The sequence below is a fragment of the Salvelinus fontinalis genome, unplaced genomic scaffold, assembly GCF_029448725.1.
Source record: "Salvelinus fontinalis isolate EN_2023a unplaced genomic scaffold, ASM2944872v1 scaffold_1170, whole genome shotgun sequence".
NCBI classification, from domain to species: Eukaryota; Metazoa; Chordata; class Actinopteri; order Salmoniformes; family Salmonidae; genus Salvelinus; species Salvelinus fontinalis.
In genome coordinates, this window is record NW_026601379.1 from 26,724 (window position 1) to 50,289 (window position 23,566).

The 23,566-nt window shown below is 43.0% G+C and overlaps 1 protein-coding gene across 1 annotated transcript in view; it reads left to right on the plus strand.

The window, feature by feature from the left end:
- LOC129848767 (slit homolog 3 protein-like) overlaps positions 1 to 23,276 on the plus strand; it is a gene marked incomplete at its 5' end in the record, with an annotated part of 43,696 nt that extends 20,420 nt beyond the window's left edge. The window contains 4 exons of the mRNA XM_055915873.1: positions 3,262 to 3,355; positions 12,456 to 12,593; positions 13,355 to 13,595; positions 22,302 to 23,276. Of these exons, the coding sequence (XP_055771848.1) occupies positions 3,262 to 3,355; positions 12,456 to 12,593; positions 13,355 to 13,595; positions 22,302 to 22,475 (647 nt within the window). The remainder of the gene's footprint in view (positions 1 to 3,261; positions 3,356 to 12,455; positions 12,594 to 13,354; positions 13,596 to 22,301) is intronic.
- Positions 23,277 to 23,566: the final 290 nt, after the last annotated feature.

The following is a 23,566-nucleotide window of genomic DNA, read 5'->3' on the forward strand; positions in this document are numbered from 1 at the left end:
CCACATGCCTTGTAGGCCTGGCCGTGCCGCGTCCACCCCAGGCCCAGCCTCCCCTGGGACCAGAGCACAGAACACAGAGGGTCTATGGTCTAATGGGGCTAGAGGCTGGCAGCAGAGAGACACCCTGCCAGCCGGCCTGCCACTCACAGCTAACCCCCCAGTGTGGGCATGTGGGCCCCTGGGCCGGCGGCTTGCAGCGCCACACGGCCATGTGAAGAAGCGGTCACAGGCCGGCTCCAGGGGAAGTCCACAGGCTAACCCAGCAATTAGATGTCTGTGTGCTCCAGAGAAAAAACTAAGACTGTGACTACATGGTGTAGACTAGAGAGCCTGTGGACCAGGACCATTAGACTAGAGAGCCTGTGGACCAGGACCATTAGACTAGAGAGAGAGAGTATCTTGCTGGCCTGTGTACCAGGACCATTAGACTAGAGAGAGAAAGTATCTTGCTGGCCTGTGGACCAGGACCATTAGACTAGAGAGAGAGAGTATCTTGCTGGCCTGTGGACCAGGACCATTAGACTAGAGAGAGACAGTATCTTTCTGGCCTGTGGACCAGGACCATTAGACTAGAGAGAGAAAGTATCTTTCTGGCCTGTGGACCAGGACCATTAGACTAGAGAGAGAGAGTATCTTGCTGGCCTGTGGACCAGGACCATTAGACTAGAGAGAGAAAGTATCTTGCTGGCCTGTGGACCAGGACCATTAGACTAGAGAGAGAAAGTATCTTGCTGGCCTGTGGACCAGGACCATTAGACTAGAGAGAGAAAGTATCTTGCTGGCCTGTGGACCAGGACCATTAGACTAGAGAGAGAAAGTATCTTGCTGGCCTGTGGACCAGGACCATTAGACCCTGGGAATATTATGTTAAGGAGGGAGGGAGGAGGATGAGGGAGAGGATGGGAGAATGTGGTGGAAGGGGAGGGAGAGGCGGGGGAATTCCAATTAGCGGGATGGTTGACCCTCTGAGCCTCTACTGTGTGAGATGACAAGCCTCTCTTCTCCTCTGCTGCATCGAGCTATCTTGACCTCTGTTCTATTAGCTCTCTGAGTGACAGGGCAGAACTGCTCTAGGTGGGTGGACGTTGTGTGTGTGTGTGTGTGTGTGTGTGTGTGTGTGTGTGTGTGTGTGTGTGTGTGTGTGTGTGTGTGTGTGTGTGTGTGTGTGTGTGTGTGTGTGTGTGTGTGTGTGTGTGTGTGTGTGTGTGTGTGTGTGTGTGTGTGTGTGTGTGTGTGTGTGTGCGTGCGTGCGTGTGTTACATGTGGGGCCTCTATCTGGGTTAAGTGGTCTGGACCCTCCTGGTTATCAGGACCATGAGACATCTATAAACATTCCTCTCTCTCTTTCGTCCTTTACAAGCTGACAGATCTGACATGGGAAAAGGTCAGTCTGTTTCGTCCTTTACAAGCTGACAGATCTGACATGGGAAAAGGTCAGTCTGTTTCGTCCTTTACAAGCTGACAGATCTGACATGGGAAAAGGTCAGTCTGTTTCGTCCTTTACAAGCTGACAGATCTGACATGGGAAAAGGTCAGTCTGTTTCGTCCTTTACAAGCTGACAGATTTGACATGGGAAAAGGTCAGTCTGTTTCGTCCTTTACAAGCTGACAGATCTGACATGGGAAAAGGTCAGTCTGTTTTGTCCTTTACAAGCTGACAGATCTGACACGGGAAAAGGTCAGTCTGTTTCGTCCTTTACAAGCTGACAGATCTGACATGGGAAAAGGTCAGTCTGTTTCGTCCTTTACAAGCTGACAGATCTGACATGGGAAAAGGTCAGTCTGTTTCGTCCTTTACAAGCTGACAGATCTGACATGGGAAAAGGTCAGTCTGTTTCGTCCTTTACAAGCTGACAGATCTGACACGGGAAAAGGTCAGTCTGCTTCGTCCTTTACAAGCTGACAGATCTGACACGGGAAAAGGTCAGTCTGTTTCGTCCTTTACAAGCTGACAGATCTGACATGGGAAAAGGTCAGTCTGTTTCGTCCTTTACAAGCTGACAGATCTGACATGGGAAAAGGTCAGTCTGTTTCGTCCTTTACAAGCTGACAGATCTAACATGGGAAAAGGTCAGTCTGCTTCGTCCTTTACAAGCTGACAGATCTGACATGGGAAAAGGTCAGTCTGCTTCGTCCTTTACAAGCTGACAGATCTGACATGGGAAAAGGTCAGTCTGTTTCGTCCTTTACAAGCTGACAGATCTGACATGGGAAAAGGTCAGTCTGTTTCGTCCATTACAAGCTGACAGATCTGACATGGGAAAAGGTCATTCTCTTTCTCTCTACCCACCTTCTCTGGATTTCTTCTCATGTTATTTTCCCTGTAAAACAGAACTACTGCTAGCTAGATGGGAAAATATTTTTTTTTCATATCAAATACGGTACATATTGATTCTCATTTAGCCAATGACTTGCAGGTCTTCGCACCAATCGAAACCAGAGCCAGGCCTGAGCAGTGAGAACAGGCAGACTCAGACATGCACCATAGAAACCCAATTGGAGTGGATTTCCTCTGTAACGCAGCGGGATGCTGGGATGCGGGCAGGCTTCCCCAAGGCTCCACCATGAGGCTGCAGGATGAGGGAGAGGCAGAGGAAACAGACCTGGCAGTAGATAGAGGGAGGGAGAGGGGAGGGGAGAGAGTGAGGGAGGGAGGGAGTGTAAAGGAGTGGAGGAGAGGCCTGTGCTGTGAAAGCCTGGCTGAGCCCCAGCCACCCCACTGTTAGAGGAGCGGATCTCCCTAAGCAGGTGGACAGAGACAGAGGGTTTATTGAACCTGGCCAGGCAGTGATTTAGTGGATTCCGATGGGGCCTTGCCTGGGCAGGCAAAGCCCTGTATTCCATGCAGATTACAGCACAATATAAGACATGTGTTTCAACCCCCACTCTATGGGAGAGTGGAGCAGGCCGGCAGTATAAACATGACCCAACTGTGCTGAGAAAGCCATGATGGTGCTTTAGGGAGACATAATAATAGAATGGGACAAATCACAAAACACTCAACATAACACACAATCCCAGGCTCGTATATATACAATGCACTAGAATAATCGCACAATAAGCCACTAAGTCAAATCATGACAGACGTTAGCTAGTATTATGTATGTCGGAAAATAACGTTTCAGGCCATGAACTCACCATCTCTCTATTCTCGTGTGTGTGTGTGTGTGTGTGTGTGTGTGTGTGTGTGTGTGTGTGTGTGTGTGTGTGTGTGTGTGTGTGTGTGTGTGTGTGTGTGTGTGTGTGTGTGTGTCTTCCCAGGGGATCTATGTGAGGAGGGAGTGGACCCCTGTATGCAAGGCTTTGACCCCTGCCAGCATGACTCCAAGTGCCTCCCCCTCACCAAAGGCTACAGGTGAGTGACATGCAGCTCTCAGATGGGGGGCGAGACTACAAAAGATCAGAAGTCACCAGAGGCAGCCCACAGGAAGTGGGCTGTCGTCCTCCTGTCGTCAGGACAACCTGTTCTGTTCTGTTCCTCCAACATGTTAATATCCTGTTCTGTTCTGTTCCTCCAACATGTTAATATCCTGTTCTGTTCTGTTCCTCCAACATGTTAATATCCTGTTCTGTTCCTCCAACATGTTAATATCCTGTTCTGTTCCTCCAACATGTTAATATCCTGTTCTGTTCTGTTCCTCCAACATGTTAATATCCTGTTCTGTTCTGTTCCTCCAACATGTAAATATCCTGTTCTGTTCTGTTCCTCCAACATGTTAATATCCTGTTCTGTTCCTCCAACATGTTAATATCCTGTTCTGTTCCTCCAACATGTTAATATCCTGTTCTGTTCTGTTCCTCCAACATGTTAATATTCTGTTCTGTTCCTCCAACATGTTAATATCCTGTTCTGTTCCTCCAACATATTAATATCCTGTTCTGTTCCTCCAACATGTTAATATCCTGTTCTGTTCCTCCAACATGTTAATTTTCTGTTCTGTTCCTCCAACATGTTAATATCCTGTTCTGTTCCTCCAACATGTTAATATTCTGTTCTGTTCCTCCAACATGTTAATATTCTGTTCTGTTCCTCCAACATGTTAATATCCTGTTCTGTTCCTCCAACATGTTAATATCCTGTTCTGTTCCTCCAACATGTTAATATCCTGTTCTGTTCCTCCAACATGTTAATATCCTGTTCTGTTCCTCCAACATGTTAATATCCTGTTCTGTTCCTCCAACATGTTAATATCCTGTTCTGTTCCTCCAACATATTAATATCCTGTTCTGTTCCTCCAACATGTTAATATCCTGTTCTGTTCCTCCAACATGTTAATATTCTGTTCTGTTCCTCCAACATGTTAATATTCTGTTCTGTTCTGTTCCTCCAACATGTTAATATTCTGTTCTGTTCCTCCAACATGTTAATATCCTGTTCTGTTCCTCCAACATATTAATATCCTGTTCTGTTCCTCCAACATGTTAATATCCTGTTCTGTTCCTCCAACATGTTAATATTCTGTTCTGTTCCTCCAACATGTTAATATTCTGTTCTGTTCCTCCATGTTAATATTCTGTTCTGTTCCTCCAACATGTTAATATCCTGTTCTGTTCCTCCAACATGTTAATATCCTGTTCTGTTCCTCCAACATGTTAATATCCTGTTCTGTTCTGTTCCTCCAACATGTTAATATCCTGTTCTGTTCCTCCAACATGTTAATATCCTGTTCTGTTCTGTTCCTCCAACATGTTAATATTCTGTTCTGTTCTGTTCTTCCAACATGTTAATATCCTGTTCTGTTCCTCCAACATGTTAATATCCTGTTCTGTTCCTCCAACATGTTAATATCCTGTTCTGTTCCTCCAACATGTTAATATCCTGTTCTGTTCCTCCAACATGTTAATATCCTGTTCTGTTCCTCCAACATGTTAATATCCTGTTCTGTTCCTCCAACATGTTAATATCCTGTTCTGTTCCTCCAACATGTTAATATTCTGTTCTGTTCCTCCAACATGTTAATATCCTGTTCTGTTCCTCCAACATGTTAATATCCTGTTCTGTTCTGTTCCTCCAACATGTTAATATCCTGTTCTGTTCTGTTCCTCCAACATGTTAATATCCTGTTCTGTTCTGTTCCTCCAACATGTTAATATCCTGTTCTGTTCCTCCAACATGTTAATATCCTGTTCTGTTCCTCCAACATATTAATATCCTGTTCTGTTCCTCCAACATGTTAATATCCTGTTCTGTTCTGTTCCTCCAACATGTTAATATTCTGTTCTGTTCCTCCAACATGTTAATATCCTGTTCTGTTCCTCCAACATGTTAATATCCTGTTCTGTTCCTCCAACATATTAATATCCTGTTCTGTTCCTCCAACATGTTAATATCCTGTTCTGTTCCTCCAACATGTTAATATTCTGTTCTGTTCCTCCAACATGTTAATATTCTGTTCTGTTCCTCCAACATGTTAATATCCTGTTCTGTTCCTCCAACATGTTAATATCCTGTTCTGTTCCTCCAACATGTTAATATCCTGTTCTGTTCCTCCAACATGTTAATATCCTGTTCTGTTCCTCCAACATGTTAATATCCTGTTCTGTTCCTCCAACATGTTAATATCCTGTTCTGTTCCTCCAACATGTTAATATCCTGTTCTGTTCCTCCAACATGTTAATATCCTGTTCTGTTCCTCCAACATGTTAATATCCTGTTCTGTTCCTCCAACATGTTAATATCCTGTTCTGTTCCTCCAACATGTTAATATCCTGTTCTGTTCTGTTCCTCCAACATGTTAATATCCTGTTCTGTTCTGTTCCTCCAACATGTTAATATCCTGTTCTGTTCTGTTCCTCCAACATGTTAATATCCTGTTCTGTTCTGTTCCTCCAACATGTTAATATCCTGTTCTGTTCTGTTCCTCCAACATGTTAATATCCTGTTCTGTTCTGTTCCTCCAACATGTTAATATCCTGTTCTGTTCTGTTCCTCCAACATGTTAATATCCTGTTCTGTTCCTCCAACATGTTAATATCCTGTTCTGTTCCTCCAACATGTTAATATCCTGTTCTGTTCCTCCAACATGTTAATATCCTGTTCTGTTCCTCCAACATGTTAATATCCTGTTCTGTTCCTCGAACATGTTAATATCCTGTTCTGTTCTGTTCCTCCAACATGTTAATATCCTGTTCTGTTCCTCCAACATGTTAATATCCTGTTCTGTTCTGTTCCTCCAACATGTTAATATCCTGTTCTGTTCCTCCAACATGTTAATATCCTGTTCTGTTCCTCCAACATGTTAATATCCTGTTCTGTTCCTCCAACATGTTAATATCCTGTTCTGTTCCTCCAACATGTTAATATCCTGTTCTGTTCTGTTCCTCCAACATGTTAATATCCTGTTCTGTTCCTCCAACATGTTAATATCTTGTTCTGTTCCTCCAACATGTTAATATCCTGTTCTGTTCTGTTCCTCCAACATGTTAATATCCTGTTCTGTTCCTCCAACATGTTAATATCCTGTTCTGTTCCTCCAACATGTTAATATCCTGTTCTGTTCCTCCAACATGTTAATATCCTGTTCTGTTCTGTTCCTCCAACATGTTAATATCCTGTTCTGTTCTGTTCCTCCAACATGTTAATATCCTGTTCTGTTCTGTTCCTCCAACATGTTAATATCCTGTTCTGTTCTGTTCCTCCAACATGTTAATATCCTGTTCTGTTCCTCCAACATGTTAATATCCTGTTCTGTTCCTCCAACATGTTAATATCCTGTTCTGTTCCTCCAAGATGTTAATATCCTGTTCTGTTCTGTTCCTCCAACATGTTAATATCCTGTTCTGTTCTGTTCCTCCAACATGTTAATATCCTGTTCTGTTCCTCCAACATGTTAATATCCTGTTCTGTTCCTCCAACATATTAATATCCTGTTCTGTTCCTCCAACATATTAATATCCTGTTCTGTTCCTCCAACATGTTAATATCCTGTTCTGTTCTGTTCCTCCAACATGTTAATATTCTGTTCTGTTCCTCCAACATGTTAATATCCTGTTTTGTTCTTCCAACATGTTAATATCCTGTTTGTTCCTCCAACATGTTAATATCCTGTTCTGTTCCTCCAACATATTAATATCCTGTTCTGTTCCTCCAACATGTTAATATCCTGTTCTGTTCCTCCAACATGTTAATATCCTGTTCTGTTCCTCCAACATGTTAATATCCTGTTCTGTTCTGTTCCTCCAACATGTTAATATTCTGTTCTGTTCCTCCAACATGTTAATATCCTGTTCTGTTCTTCCAACATGTTAATATCCTGTTCTGTTCTTCCAACATGTTAATATCCTGTTTGTTCCTCCAACATGTTAATATCCTGTTTGTTCCTCCAACATGTTAATATCCTGTTCTGTTCCTCCAACATGTTAATATCCTGTTCTGTTCCTCCAACATGTTAATATCCTGTTCTGTTCCTCCAACATGTTAATATCCTGTTCTGTTCTGTTCCTCCAACATGTTAATATCCTGTTCTGTTCCTCCAACATGTTAATATCCTGTTCTGTTCTGTTCCTCCAACATGTTAATATCCTGTTCTGTTCTGTTCCTCCAACATGTTAATATCCTGTTCTGTTCTGTTCCTCCAACATGTTAATATCCTGTTCTGTTCTGTTCCTCCAACATGTTAATATCCTGTTCTGTTCTGTTCCTCCAACATGTTAATATCCTGTTCTGTTCCTCCAACATGTTAATATCCTGTTCTGTTCCTCCAACATGTTAATATCCTGTTCTGTTCTATTCCTCCAACATGTTAATATCCTGTTCTGTTCCTCCAACATGTTAATATCCTGTTCTGTTCCTCCAACATGTTAATATCCTGTTCTGTTCCTCCAACATGTTAATATTCTGTTCTGTTCCTCCAACATGTTAATATCCTGTTCTGTTCCTCCAACATGTTAATATCCTGTTCTGTTCCTCCAACATGTTAATATCCTGTTCTGTTCTGTTCCTCCAACATGTTAATATCCTGTTCTGTTCTGTTCCTCCAACATGTTAATATCCTGTTCTGTTCTGTTCCTCCAACATGTTAATATCCTGTTCTGTTCTGTTCCTCCAACATGTTAATATCCTGTTCTGTTCCTCCAACATGTTAATATCCTGTTCTGTTCTGTTCCTCCAACATGTTAATATCCTGTTCTGTTCCTCCAACATGTTAATATCCTGTTCTGTTCTGTTCCTCCAACATGTTAATATCCTGTTCTGTTCCTCCAACATGTTAATATCTTGTTCTGTTCCTCCAACATGTTAATATCCTGTTCTGTTCTGTTCCTCCAACATGTTAATATCCTGTTCTGTTCCTCCAACATGTTAATATCCTGTTCTGTTCCTCCAACATGTTAATATCCTGTTCTGTTCTGTTCCTCCAACATGTTAATATCCTGTTCTGTTCTGTTCCTCCAACATGTTAATATCCTGTTCTGTTCTGTTCCTCCAACATGTTAATATCCTGTTCTGTTCTGTTCCTCCAACATGTTAATATCCTGTTCTGTTCTGTTCCTCCAACATGTTAATATCCTGTTCTGTTCTGTTCCTCCAACATGTTAATATCCTGTTCTGTTCCTCCAACATGTTAATATCCTGTTCTGTTCTGTTCCTCCAACATGTTAATATCCTGTTCTGTTCTGTTCCTCCAACATGTTAATATCCTGTTCTGTTCCTCCAAGATGTTAATATCCTGTTCTGTTCTGTTCCTCCAACATGTTAATATCCTGTTCTGTTCTGTTCCTCCAACATGTTAATATCCTGTTCTGTTCTGTTCCTCCAACATGTTAATATCCTGTTCTGTTCCTCCAACATATTAATATCCTGTTCTGTTCCTCCAACATATTAATATCCTGTTCTGTTCCTCCAACATGTTAATATCCTGTTCTGTTCTGTTCCTCCAACATGTTAATATTCTGTTCTGTTCCTCCAACATGTTAATATCCTGTTCTGTTCTTCCAACATGTTAATATCCTGTTTGTTCCTCCAACATGTTAATATCCTGTTCTGTTCCTCCAACATATTAATATCCTGTTCTGTTCCTCCAACATGTTAATATCCTGTTCTGTTCCTCCAACATGTTAATATCCTGTTCTGTTCCTCCAACATGTTAATATCCTGTTCTGTTCTGTTCCTCCAACATGTTAATATTCTGTTCTGTTCCTCCAACATGTTAATGTCCTGTTCTGTTCTTCCAACATGTTAATATCCTGTTTGTTCCTCCAACATGTTAATATCCTGTTCTGTTCCACCAACATGTTAATATCCTGTTCTGTTCCTCCAACATGTTAATATCCTGGTCTGTTCTGTTCCTCCAACATGTTAATATCCTGTTCTGTTCTGTTCCTCCAACATGTTAATATCCTGTTCTGTTCCTCCAACATGTTAATATCCTGTTCTGTTCTGTTCCTCCAACATGTTAATATCCTGTTCTGTTCTGTTCCTCCAACATGTTAATATCCTGTTCTGTTCCTCCAACATGTTAATATCCTGTTCTGTTCTGTTCCTCCAACATGTTAATATCCTGTTCTGTTCTATTCCTCCAACATGTTAATATCCTGTTCTGTTCCTCCAACATGTTAATATCCTGTTCTGTTCCTCCAACATGTTAATATCCTGTTCTGTTCCTCCAACATGTTAATGTTCTGTTCCTCCAACATGTTAATATCCTGTTCTGTTCCTCCAACATGTTAATATCCTGTTCTGTTCCTCCAACATGTTAATATCCTGTTATGTTCCTCCAACATGTTAATATCCTGTTCTGTTCTGTTCCTCCAACATGTTAATATCCTGTTCTGTTCTGTTCCTCCAACATGTTAATATCCTGTTCTGTTCCTCCAACATGTTAATATCCTGTTCTGTTCCTCCAACATGTTAATATCCTGTTCTGTTCCTCCAACATGTTAATATCCTGTTCTGTTCCTCCAACATGTTAATATCCTGTTCTGTTCTGTTCCTCCAACATGTTAATATCCTGTTTTGTTCCTCCAACATGTTAATATCTTGTTCTGTTCCTCCAACATGTTAATATCCTGTTCTGTTCCTCCAACATGTTAATATCCTGTTCTGTTCCTCCAACATGTTAATATCCTGTTCTGTTCCTCCAACATGTTAATATCCTGTTCTGTTCCTCCAACATGTTAATATCCTGTTCTGTTCCTCCAACATGTTAATATCCTGTTCTGTTCCTCCAACATGTTAATATCCTGTTCTGTTCCTCCAACATGTTAATATCCTGTTCTGTTCTGTTCCTCCAACATGTTAATATCCTGTTCTGTTCTGTTCCTCCAACATGTTAATATCCTGTTCTGTTCCTCCAACATGTTAATATCCTGTTCTGTTCTGTTCCTCCAACATGTTAATATCCTGTTCTGTTCCTCCAAGATGTTAATATCCTGTTCTGTTCTGTTCCTCCAACATGTCAATATCCTGTTCTGTTCTGTTCCTCCAACATGTTAATATCCTGTTCTGTTCTGTTCCTCCAACATGTTAATATCCTGTTCTGTTCCTCCAACATATTAATATCCTGTTCTGTTCCTCCAACATATTAATATCCTGTTCTGTTCCTCCAACATGTTAATATCCTGTTCTGTTCTGTTCCTCCAACATGTTAATATTCTGTTCTGTTCCTCCAACATGTTAATATCCTGTTTGTTCCTCCAACATGTTAATATCCTGTTCTGTTCCTCCAACATATTAATATCCTGTTCTGTTCCTCCAACATGTTAATATCCTGTTCTGTTCCTCCAACATATTAATATCCTGTTCTGTTCCTCCAACATATTAATATCCTGTTCTGTTCCTCCAACATGTTAATATCCTGTTCTGTTCTGTTCCTCCAACATGTTAATATTCTGTTCTGTTCCTCCAACATGTTAATATCCTGTTCTGTTCTTCCAACATGTTAATATCCTGTTTGTTCCTCCAACATGTTAATATCCTGTTCTGTTCCTCCAACATATTAATATCCTGTTCTGTTCCTCCAACATGTTAATATCCTGTTCTGTTCCTCCAACATGTTAATATCCTGTTCTGTTCCTCCAACATGTTAATATCCTGTTCTGTTCTGTTCCTCCAACATGTTAATATTCTGTTCTGTTCCTCCAACATGTTAATATCCTGTTCTGTTCTTCCAACATGTTAATATCCTGTTTGTTCCTCCAACATGTTAATATCCTGTTCTGTTCCTCCAACATGTTAATATCCTGTTCTGTTCCTCCAACATGTTAATATCCTGTTCTGTTCCTCCAACATGTTAATATCCTGTTCTGTTCCTCCAACATGTTAATATCCTGTTCTGTTCTGTTCCTCCAACATGTTAATATTCTGTTCTGTTCCTCCAACATGTTAATATCCTGTTCTGTTCTTCCAACATGTTAATATCCTGTTTGTTCCTCCAACATGTTAATATCCTGTTCTGTTCCTCCAACATGTTAATATCCTGTTCTGTTCCTCCAACATGTTAATATCCTGTTCTGTTCCTCCAACATGTTAATATCCTGTTCTGTTCCTCCAACATGTTAATATCCTGTTCTGTTCCTCCAACATGTTAATATCCTGTTCTGTTCCTCCAACATGTTAATATCCTGTTCTGTTCCTCCAACATGTTAATATCCTGTTCTGTTTCTCCAACATATTAATATCCTGTTCTGTTCCTCCAACATGTTAATATCCTGTTCTGTTCCTCCAACATGTTAATATCCTGTTCTGTTCCTCCAACATGTTAATATCCTGTTCTGTTCCTCCAACATGTTAATATCCTGTTCTGTTCCTCCAACATGTTAATATCCTGTTCTGTTCCTCCAACATGTTAATATCCTGTTCTGTTCCTCCAACATGTTAATATCCTGTTCTGTTCCTCCAACATGTTAATATCCTGTTCTGTTCCTCCAACATGTTAATATCCTGTTCTGTTCCTCCAACATGTTAATATCCTGTTCTGTTCTGTTCCTCCAACATGTTAATATCCTGTTCTGTTCTGTTCCTCCAACATGTTAATAACCTGTTATTTTATGACAGAGGAAAACAAACTCTAGTGTACGTGACTGTGCTGTTTAAAGGCACACTACTGCAGTAGAACTGCAGTTTTTCTATGTTAGAAAGAGCAAGAGAGTGGGTTTAAGGTAATAAAGATTTCAGTCACAGTTAGAAGTTAGGAAGTTAGAAGTTCACAGTTAGGAACTGTTCAGCGCCAGTTGTTAAGAGTACATTTATATTTTGAGTTCAATACATGAAGTTCCCTCTCAGGAAATAAAAGTTATTGGATTTGAATAACAGTTAAGTGTTCAGAGAGAATTGAATTGAGTTGAATTGAGAAAGAGAGAGTAGATAGAGAGAGAGAAGGGTGGAGGGAGAGAAAGAGAGAGAGAGAGGGGGGAAAGAGAGAAAGAAAGAGAGGGGGGAGAGTGAGAGAGAGAGAGAGAGGGAGAGAGAAAGAGACTGTTTCCTTTGTAACATTGTACCTCTTTATTTCCTGTGTCAGGTGTGAGTGCCTGCCAGGCTATGTGGGCCAGCACTGTGAGCAGGACTACAACGACTGTCTGGAGAACAAGTGTCAGCACGGGGCCGAGTGTGTGGACGCTGTCAATGGATACACCTGCGTGTGTAAAGAGGGCTTCAGGTGAGTCCACACACAGCACAGACACACACGCGCACAGGCTGATCTTACTGCATAGGCTGACGTAGGCTCAGTGCCGCAACAGCGTCAGGCCAGCTGCAGAGCACACACACACACACACACACACACACACACACACACACACACACACACACCAGACTGTGAGGAGCTACAGATGGTGCTTTATTATCCTCCACTTGGCTGTGTAGTCTGAGGCGTGCAGTGCAAGATGGTGCAGGGTGGTAAGGGTGATGTGGGGCAGTGTGGGGTGTTGCTTGGATGTGCGGTGGGGGGTGTTGTGGGGTGGTGCAGGGTGGAGCAGGGTGGTGCAAGGTGGTGCGAGGTGTTGCGTTGCGTTGCAGTGTGGGGTGGTGCAGGGTAGTGCTGGGTGGTGTGGAGTGGTACTGGGTAGTGTGCGGTGGTGCAGGGTGGTGCAGGGTGGTGCAGAGTGGTGCAGTGTGCTGGGTGGTGCAGAGTGGTGCAGTGTGCTGGGTGGTGTTTGGTGGTGCAGAGTGGTGCAGTGTGCTGGGTGGTGTTTGGTGGTGTGGGGTGGTGCAGAGTGGTGCAGTGTGCTAGGTGGTGTTTGGTGGTGCAGGGTGGTGTGGGGTGGTGCAAGGTAGTGCAGGGTGGTGCAAGGTGGTGCAGGGTAGTGTGGGGTGGTGCAGGGTGTGTATAATCATGATGGGAGGGACCATGGTGGAGTGTGTGTGGCAGCTTAATTGAGTGTGATATTAACCCACACATCTGTCTCTGTCATCCTGTAGTGGTCTGTTTTGCGAGAACCCTCCCCCTATGATCCTGCTGCAGACCAGCCCATGTGACCAGTCAGAGTGTCAGAACGGAGCCCAGTGTCTAGTGATGGCTGGGGAGCCTGTGTGCCGCTGTCTGTCTGGCTTCACTGGAAACAAGTGCCACAAGATTGTTACCGTCCACCTGCTGGGCAAAGATGCCTACCTGGAGCTGTCCAGCGCCAAGATACGCAACTCTGCCCACATCTCCCTACAGGTACTGTACCATCTCTAACCCCTGACCTCTAACCCGTAACACTGCCCACATCTCCCTACAGGTACTGTATGACCTTTCACCCCTCACATCACTGTGGGTTTGTCTGTAATGACACCCTATTCCCTATGTAGTTCACTACGTTTGACCAGGGCCCAGACCCAGCCCTCATTCACACAGACACAATGACAGCTATCTAGTTAGGGCTGGAATTGTCTTGTTTCAACAGTCACCTTCTATATGATAGCCCTATGAGTCTGAGTAGTCCTGCTGTCTCCCTATAACTGATCATACGTCCCATAACGTCATACTCTACCTCATGCACCATTATCAGAAATGGATGATAGCACTTCAGGTTAATAAGAGAGAGAAAGAACAGTCTCTCGTCAACACCTTGTCTTGAGGATTAAGTAGTGAGTTGTGCACACTAGCCCCCATCAACGCAGCACTTCAAGTATAGAATGTAGCACCCTTGGGAAAGGTATTAGAGGGATATTTTTCTTAAGAGGCTAGCATAAAAACTCTCTCTCTCTCTCTCTGCATCTCAAATGGCACCCTATTCCCTATGTGCACTACTTTTGACCAGAGCCCATAGTCTGTAGTGCACTACATAGGTACTAGGGTGCCATTTGGAACGCAAACTCTATTATTGAGGCTCTCAGCCAGCCGTCTGGCTCTGAGCTACCACCAGACACCACAGGGACGGTGGGACGCTGACATTATTATAATGTCACCTTTTGTTCGCTAGCATGAATAATGTGGCTTGAGGGGATATGTATTATGGTAATAGAGTGTCGGCGTGGCGACCGTTATCAGCCCAATCACTGGCAGTGAGTCACGGCCGGCGGATCGCATCTTACCTCCAAATGAGCTGATGTGCTTGTTGGCGAGGGGGCACGCTAATGTTAATTAAAAATACTGAGGTAAAAATAAAACACTTGGTCTTAATCTCTGTGCTAAAGGTGACAGCATGACTTTGAGTATTGTAAGTAGCTAGGTTATGTAGATACATGGCCAAGAGGAAATGAAGTTCAGTTTGTACATTCTGCCACAGTTTTACACACGATGCATGAAACAACATGGAAAACATAATTTCAAGTTAAAATAGAGAAGTACAGTTTTCAAATAAATTACGCTTTGAGTTGTAAGCCACTCTATGTTGCATACTAAGCAAAGTAACCGTCTCCCCATGCCATATGTTTCCATTTCAAATAGAGTAACTACAGAATGGTATCCTTCAGGTTTCCATCCAATTGGGGACAGATTTTCATGTGAATACTTTAGAATCTGCGTGAAGAAGATATGCGCATTTTGCCACCAGTAGTGTTTCCACCAAATTGACTTTGTGAGGATAAAAATCAATGCGTGAAGATGTAGTGCTCACTAAATGTACTTTTTCCAGGAAGTTTTCATGCACCGAATAAAAATCGAAAGTTTAATATGTTTCCATCACATTTTCAACTCACTGATAGTTTTGTCACAAGCAAATGCGTCTACTCTGGTCTTGGCACGTGGGCTCCGGTCAACCACAGTTACCTGCAAGGAAACACGTGCCGTCATCATTGCTTTGCAAAAAAAGGGCTTCAAAGGCAAGGATATTGCTGCCAGTAAGATTGCACCTAAATCAACCATTTATCGGATCATCAAGAACTTCAAGGAGAGCGGTTCAATTGTTGTGAAGAAGGGTTCAGGGCGCCGAAGAAAGTCCAGTAAGCGCCAGGACCGTCTCCTAATGTTGATTCAGCTGCGGGATCGGGGCACCACCAGTAAGTGCATCTGCACGCACAGTGAGGCAAACTTTTGGAGGATGGCCTGGTGTCAAGAAGGGCAGCAAAGAAGCCACTTCTCTCCAGGAAAAACATCAGGGATAGACTGATATTCTGCAAAAGGTACAGGGATTGGACTGCTGAGGACTGGGGTAAAGTCATTTTCTCTGATGAATCCCCTTTACGATTGTTTGGGGCATTCGGAAGAAAGCTTGTCCCGGAGAAGACAAGGTGACAAGGCTACCATCAGTCCTGTGTCATGCCAACAGTAAAGTATCCTGAGCCCATTCATGTGTGGGGTTGCTTCTCTGCCAAGGGAGTGGGCTCACTCACAACACAGCCATGAATAAAGAATGGTACCAACACATCCTCCGAGAGCAACTTCTCCCAACCATCCAGGAACAGTTTGGTGACAAACAATGCCTTTTCCAGCATGATGGAGCACCTTGCCATGAGGCAAAAGTGATAACTAAGTGGCTCGGGGAACAAAACATCGATATTTTGGGTCCATGGCCAGGAAACTCCCCAGACCTTAATCCCATTGAGACCTTGTGGTCAATCCTCAAGAGGCGGGTGGACAAACAAAACCCCACAAATTCTGACAACCTCCAAGCATTGATTATGCAAGAATGGGCTGCCATCAGTCAGGATGTGGCCCAGAAATTAATTGACAGCATGCCAGGGCGGATTGCAGAGGTCTTTAAAAAGAAGGGTCAATACTGCAAATATTGACTCTTTGCATCAACGTCATGTAATGGTCAATAAAAGCCTTTGATACTTATGAAATGCTTGTAATTATACTTCAGTATTCCATAGTAACATCTGACAAAAATATATAAAGACACTGAAGCAGCAAACTTTGTGGAAATTAATATTTGTGTCATTCTGTACTGTCAACTGTACTGTCGATTTAGGGCCAGATAGCACTGCATTTTGCTTTGTGCTTGTGTTTCCCAATAAGCAATGTAGTTTTTTTACTGTGTTGTAATTTGGTTTATTCTGATTGATTGGATGTTCTGGTCCTGAGGCTTCAGTGTGTCAGTAAAACAGGTTTGTGAATTCAGTCCCAGGACCAGATGGATGAGGGGACTCTTTGCTCAGCTCTTGGCATTGCAGGGCTTGGTAATGATTTGAGATATGTTTTACTCCCTACACCACTTTCAATAACTTTGTAGAACAGTCCTGTATGCCAAATATAATCAAATGCTTTTTGGAAGTCGATAAAGCAAAAGTATATTTTGGTATTATTTTGGTGGACACGTTTATCTATCAGGGTGTGTAGGGTGTAAATATGATCGGTCGTGCGGTGTTTTAGTATAAATCCAATTTCGCTTTTACTCAAGATATTGTGCTTATTAAGGAAGATTAGAACTTATAATTTATCATTTATAATACTACAGAAAACCTTCCGCAGGTTACTGTTCACACAAATGCCTCTGTAATTGTTGGGGTCAAATTTGTCTCCGTTCTTAAAGCTTGGGGTAATGAGTCCTTGATTCTAGATGTCAGGGAAATAACCTACACTGAGGATCAATTTAAACTGTTTTAATATAGCCAATTGAAATTGTGCACTAGTGAATTTGAGTATCTCAATTAGGATGCCATCAAGTCCACATGCTTTTTTAAATTTGAGGGCTTGAAGTTTCTTATAGAGCTCCTGGTCAGTACTTGGGGAGTCCAATGGATTTTGATTGTCCTTTATAGCTTTTTCTAATCCATTCAACTTCTCATGAATTTGGCGTTGTTCTGCGTTTGTGTCAATTTGAACGGTGTTGTAGAGTGTTTTAAAAAGGGTTGTCCAAATGTCCCCATTTTGTATCGCTAATTCCTCTTGTTTAGATTTTTTTATTTTTTTATCCAATTTTGCCAGAACTTGTTTGTGTTTATGGACTCCTCAATTAGTGTCAGCTGCTTGCTGTTGTACTGGGCTTTTTTGGTTCTGACTGTAAGTTTATAGAGTTTTAAAGTCTCACACTAATGAAGCCATAATTCACCATTATTTGGGTCTCTGTGCTTTTGGTTTGATAGTGTTATATGTTTTTTCCTTATACATTTTACAATCTGCATCAAACTAGTTGTTATCTGTGGTCTTTTTCGATTTGTTTTTATAATCAATTTCAGTTGTGCTTCTTTTGCCGTTTGCCTGAATATATAGTTGATGTTTTGTACTGCTAGATTGGTGCCTTCTTTACTGAGTGAATGTGGTATCCAGAAAGTTATCTAAGAGCTTTTGGATTACTGGTTGCTTTCTGGTATTCTTCTGTGCTGTTTTTGGGCCCATCTGTATGAATTTCTGATGTTGTACAGCTTACTGGGCTGTGAACGTGTGGTTATTTCCATGTCTGTTCTTTTGAGGAACAATGTAATTTGGCTGTGATCAGACAGAGGTGTTAGTGGCTTGACAGTGAATGAGCTGAGAGAGAAAGGGTCAATGTCTGTGATCATATAGTCTAGTGTGCTGTGGTCAACAGGTGAGCAATAGGTGAATCTCCCCAAAGAGTCCTCCTGTAACCCTACCATTACAAACGCAGGCTTCTACAGAGCTGCAACAGATCCCTTCCGTTTTTGTTGATGGTGCTGTCACTGTTGTTTCTATTGGGGAGATTAAGACAGTTAGAAACAGTATGGCCTGTAATAAAGCTGTCCCCTTGTGTGCTCGTTAGATCAGGTAGTGTTCCTGTGTGCTCGTTAGATCAGGTAGTGTTCCTGTGCGCGCATTTGTGTCCCCACAGATGAGCACATTTCCCTGAGCCTGGAAATGGCATGTCTCTTCCTCAAGGGTGGGGAAGATCTCCTCTGAGTGATATGGGGATTCTGGGGGGGATATATATTGCGCAAATATTAACATCGTTTGACATGTTTCTATGAACTTTACGGATACAATTTGGATAAAAATTCAGAAAACAAAACATATTTTACATAGGTTTAAAGAGGCCACCATGAGAAGAGAGCTGGTGCAGGTAAAGGAGGAGATGGAAAAGGATTTGTCTGTTATCAAGAGGGTGCTGCAGCACAGAGAACAGACTGTAGACACTCCCAGAGAGAAGCTGCAGCCCCTCACCACCCCTAACAACCCCACTGACCCCCCTTTACCCACACCCCAGTCAACAAGGAGGCTCACATGTGGCCACCTACTACAGAGCGAAGCCCCCCCCCCCCCACCCCTGAAATACATCCACATACCCCTCCTTGTAAACAGGCCCTGTGCACCCAAGCCCCACACCGTAAACACACTAATCTGGTAAAACCCACTAAGGTGGCCATCCTCATTGACTCAAATGGGAAATTCATCCAAGAGGATAAACTCTTCCCCCAACACAAGGTGTTCAAAATATGGTGCCCAAAACACAGGATGCACTCCACATCCTGTCCCAGCCTGACTTAGGCACACCAGGCCACATTATTATTCACACCGGCACCAACAACCTGCGAGAGGAGCAGGAGAGAGTAGGCAGCCTGGTCAACAGAGTAGAGGAGAGGGCCTCTGAGTGGTTTAAAGATTAACTTCTTGTGAATCCAACCACTGTGTCAGATTTTAAAAATGCTTTACCGCGAAAGCATACCTTATGATTATTTGAGAACATAGCCCACTAGACAAATCATTACAAACAGTAACCAGCCAAGTAGAAGAGTTACACAAGTCAGAAATAGAGATAAAATTAATCCCTTACCTTTGATGATCTTCATATGGTTGCACTCAGCAGACATTCATTTACTCAATAAATGTTCCTTTTGTTCAACAAAGTCTCTTTATATACAAAAACCTTACCACCGTTTTGTTCGCGCGTTTTCTTCAGTAATCCACAGGCTCAAACGTAGTCAAAACAGGCAGACAAAAAAATCCAAATTGTATCCGTAAAGTTCATAGAAACATGTCAAACGATGTTAATATTCAATCCTCAGGTTGTTTTTAGCCTAAATAATCGATAATATTTCAACAGGACAATAACGTCGTCAATATAGAAGGTAAACAAGAAAGGCACTCTCTCGGTCTCGCGCATGAAAAAGCTCTGTGACACTTTAGGGTCCACTCATTCAGACTGCTCTTACTTCCTAATTTTTCAGAATACAAGCCTGAAACAATTTCTAAAGACTGTTGACATCTAGTGGAAGCCTTAGGAAGTGCAATATGACCCAATATTCGATAGGCAAACCTACAAATCTCAGATTTCCCACTTCCTGGTTGGATTTTTTCTCAGGTTTTTGCCTGCCATATGAGTTCTGTTATACTCACAGACATCATTCAAACAGTTTTAGAAACTTCAGAGTGTTTTCTATCCAAATCTACTAATAATATGCATATCTTAGCTTCCTGGACTGAGTAGCAGGCAGTTTACTCTGGGCACCTTATTCATCCAAGCTACTCAATACTGCCCCCAGCCTTAAACGAAATGGACCGGTCGTAGCTGGATTCTTCCCCGACCTTGTACACCTTCTCCAAAACATGTTCATTGTTCAGTCCTCAAGTTCTATGCTGGAGAAGAGGTTCCTTTGTTCTCCTGTGAAACCTTTTCTCTCTCTATGCTGTCTGGCCATGAGGAAGAGAGTCTCCTCCAGGAATTTACGACCTGAGATAACAGCAGCCTGGGTGTAGGCGAGAGAGAGAGGGGGAAGGCACGCTATACCCAAAGAGGGCCACGTCATGACAATACCACATGCGACACAATCATATTTACAGATCTATGGACTGCACAGCACAACTGACACGGAAGCTTTATGAGCCAAAGTTTACATGTGCTAGGACAAAATGTGACGCCACAGTGAGTAACGTGTTAGCACCATGGGCAACTACTTTGGTAACACAGGACCTAGAGCAGGTTGAATTTGTCTCTCTGTCCATTGATGTGTCCAATCAAGGACATGTAAAGCTGCTGCCAATAGTAGTCAGATATTGTAAGATATATGATGGCAGCACATCTGTGGAAACAAAACTGCTTGATTTTGTTGAATTGAAAGGAGAAACAGCAGAGGAAATTGCAGCTGAGGTCCTGGTGGTCATCACAAAATTTTACCTGGAAAAGAAAGTCGTGGCATTCTCTGCCGACAACACAAATACCAACTTTGGAGGACTGAATAGGCTGGGGAGCGTCAATGTCCATACCAAAGTTAAAAATGCTCTGCAGCAGGAGGTGATTGGCTTAGGTTGTCCTTCCCACATCATTCAAAACACGGACAGAACAGCTTTGGATGTTATTCCCCTTGATGTTGAGTACCTGCTCACAAAGATATTTGGATATTTTAATATTTTCACCGTCAAGAGTAGAAAGACTGAAGAGCTTTTGTGAGTTTGTTGGCCAGGAGTACCATAACCTTTTAGGACACAGTAATGTTCGCTGGATATCCAAGCTCCCTGCTCTAGAAAGAGTGCTGAAAATGTATGTGCTATTGAAATCCTTTTTTCTTTCTGAAGACAAATGCCCTGTTGTCCTGCGAACAATGTTCGAAGAGCCACTGACTGAACTTTGGCTGGCCTTTGGCCATGGAAACATGACCGTATTCAGTGACACGATCAAGATGCTTGGAGGCCAGGACCGCTGTGCTGTGGAGTCAGCTGCAATTCTGAGAAATATTGAGGAAAAATTGACTGCAAGACGTGATGACAACTTCATTCCAGTTTTTGTCAGAGAACTTCTGAGAGAGCAAGAGGAAAATGGAGAAATGTCTAAAGAGAGCTTTCTCAAAACATCCCAATCAGTCTTCACTACGGCTGTGAAATACTTGCAAGCATGGGGAAGCAAACAGATAATCTAAAAGATTTACATGGTCTCCTTTTAAAAAGGCAACCTCAGCATGAAGAGATCCAGAAGTCAGCAGGCACACTGCAGGAAAAATGCCCCAATGAGACCATCAATGAAGTTGCATTGTTTGACGAGGTTACTGGCCTGCAAGAGTTCCTAAAAGGGGGGGTGACTTGAAGAATGGAAAACATCTGAGACAATAGTCAGAGATGGGGCACGGTGGTTATCCACTTCAAAGAGAACGACATCTCACACACTAGCCTGGCTAGATTAGCGTCTGTTGTCATGTGCTTACCTGGAAGTTATGCACCAGTCGAGAGAGTGTTCTCCCAAATGAATGATATATGGACAGCAGCAAGGAATAGGTTCACTGTTCCTACCATCAAGGCCATGCTTATTGTGAAGACAAACTTCAACCTCCCCTGCCAGGAGTTCATCGAGAAACTGGCCAAAGACAGAGCAATCCTGAATAAGATGCATTCTTCTGAGAAATATACAGATTAGGTTGGTATAAGTATATTATGTAGTTACCAATCTCATCATCGTCTTATTTCTTTATTATGTTAAGAATTTCACATAGACTATTGTTTCTGTTTTTTTTCTATTTTGCTCATGTTCTCTTCTGCTCTTATTCTACCCAGACTACCAGGACCACTGAATGGCTGTTCAGATCGGACAGTTCTGTCTTGTCTGTAGTGTTTCTGTAATATAGTTGTTTTCTCTATCACAGTGTGCCTGTTAGACTAAATACATGAAACCGGAATTGTCCCCCATTTTTATTTAATAGATAATAACATTGGATATTTTAATTATATATTGACCGCCGAACTGGAAATGTCCCCGGTTTTCATTTCAGAAATCTGGTCACGTTAGTGTAAAATAACAGGTTTGTAACAGTCCTGTTGTGTGAGCAGTCAGCAAACAAAGCTATGGTTACCACAAGTAAACAGTTGGAGCTAGCTAGTAAGCTAGCTAACAAATTTGAATTTAGCTAGCATGATTAAGATTGGTCATTTAGCTCACACTCTGTCAATCTTTTCCTCCTGTGTTGATCTTCAGTTGTACAATTTGATTACACTATTAAATTAGCAACAAATATATAGGTAATCTCACTCTTAACCAGAAAGTTATAAAAAGTATGGAGCTATTTGTCTACATTACTGCCTCTCTCTCTCTCTTTTTCTCCCTCTCATCTGTCTCTCCAGGTGGCTACAGATAAGGACAATGGTGTCCTGCTCTACAAGGATGACCATGATCCTCTAGCCCTGGAGCTGTACCAGGGACACATACGCATCATCTACGACATCGCTAACTACCCGCTGACCACTGTCTACAGGTCAGCACACACACACAGATTAAACATCATTATAATAGAGTAATGGAGGTGAGAAAACAGTGGAGGGGTCATCAGTGGGAACTCTGGGAAACTAGTTAGTGTTGCATTAGGAGTTATATCAGCCATAGCACTCCTTGGAAATTGTGAGAATGGGGAAGGAGAGTGGCTGTAATTTGAGCCAGCCAGCCATAACAGAGCAGAGGAGGGAGGGGGATTTGAAATCATATTCACCTGATCCTCCCTCAGCCCCATAACCAGCCCCAGCCTTAGCTCCATCCCCAGCTCCAACCCCAGCGCAAGGCCTGTCTCCCAGCCCAAGTCTGTCTGATGCGTCATGGCTTCCTCATTTTGTTCTGCATCTCCAGACTCTCCCCCTCAGTAGTCCCTTGTTTTCCCCGGAGTGACGTAACGTTCTGTGGCTTTGGTAGCGCCGCAACCATTGTCTTTGGGGAGCAGAGGATGTTTTGCGGGTAGCGGGGTGCGTGTGAGGAGACGGAATGGGAAAGTGAGGAGGGGAATTACCCGTCTGCTCCTATTAGTGTGACATGTGCCACCCCAGAGGCCTGGCACAACCCAGAGTACACATCTCCCAAGGCATTCCTGAGGTCTCCCTGTGATAGTCAGCATTACCATTAACCGTGTGGAACCAGAGCAGCAGGTCTCACTCCGAGCCAGGGCCTCAATTTTACACTGCTCCCGCCCAATGAGGTGCAGATGTGGACGGACTGTCAGGGGAAGCCCCATCTATAAGTTGAACTTCGTGGAGGTAGAGGGAGAGAGAGTGGTGGTGGAGGTGGCTGTGGTCGCTGCATTCCTCAGCCCTCTGGGTAGTAAAGATGCGGCGGGAGCAGGGTGGGAGTAGGGTAGGAGGGGCCGGGAGCGGGGTGGGAGCAGGGCGGGAGTAGGGCAGGAGGGGCCGGGAGCAGGGTGGGAGCAGGGCGGGAGTGGGGCAGGAGGGGCCGCGAGCGGGGTGGGAGCAGGGCGGGAGATAGAAAGGAGACAGGAGAATGAAGACAGGAGATGGGAGAGAGGAGATAGAGGAGACAGAAAAGAGGAGGGAGGAGACAGGGGAAGGTAGACAGGAGAGAGGAAACAGGAGAGGGGAAACAGGAGAGAGCACAGCTAGGAGAAGAT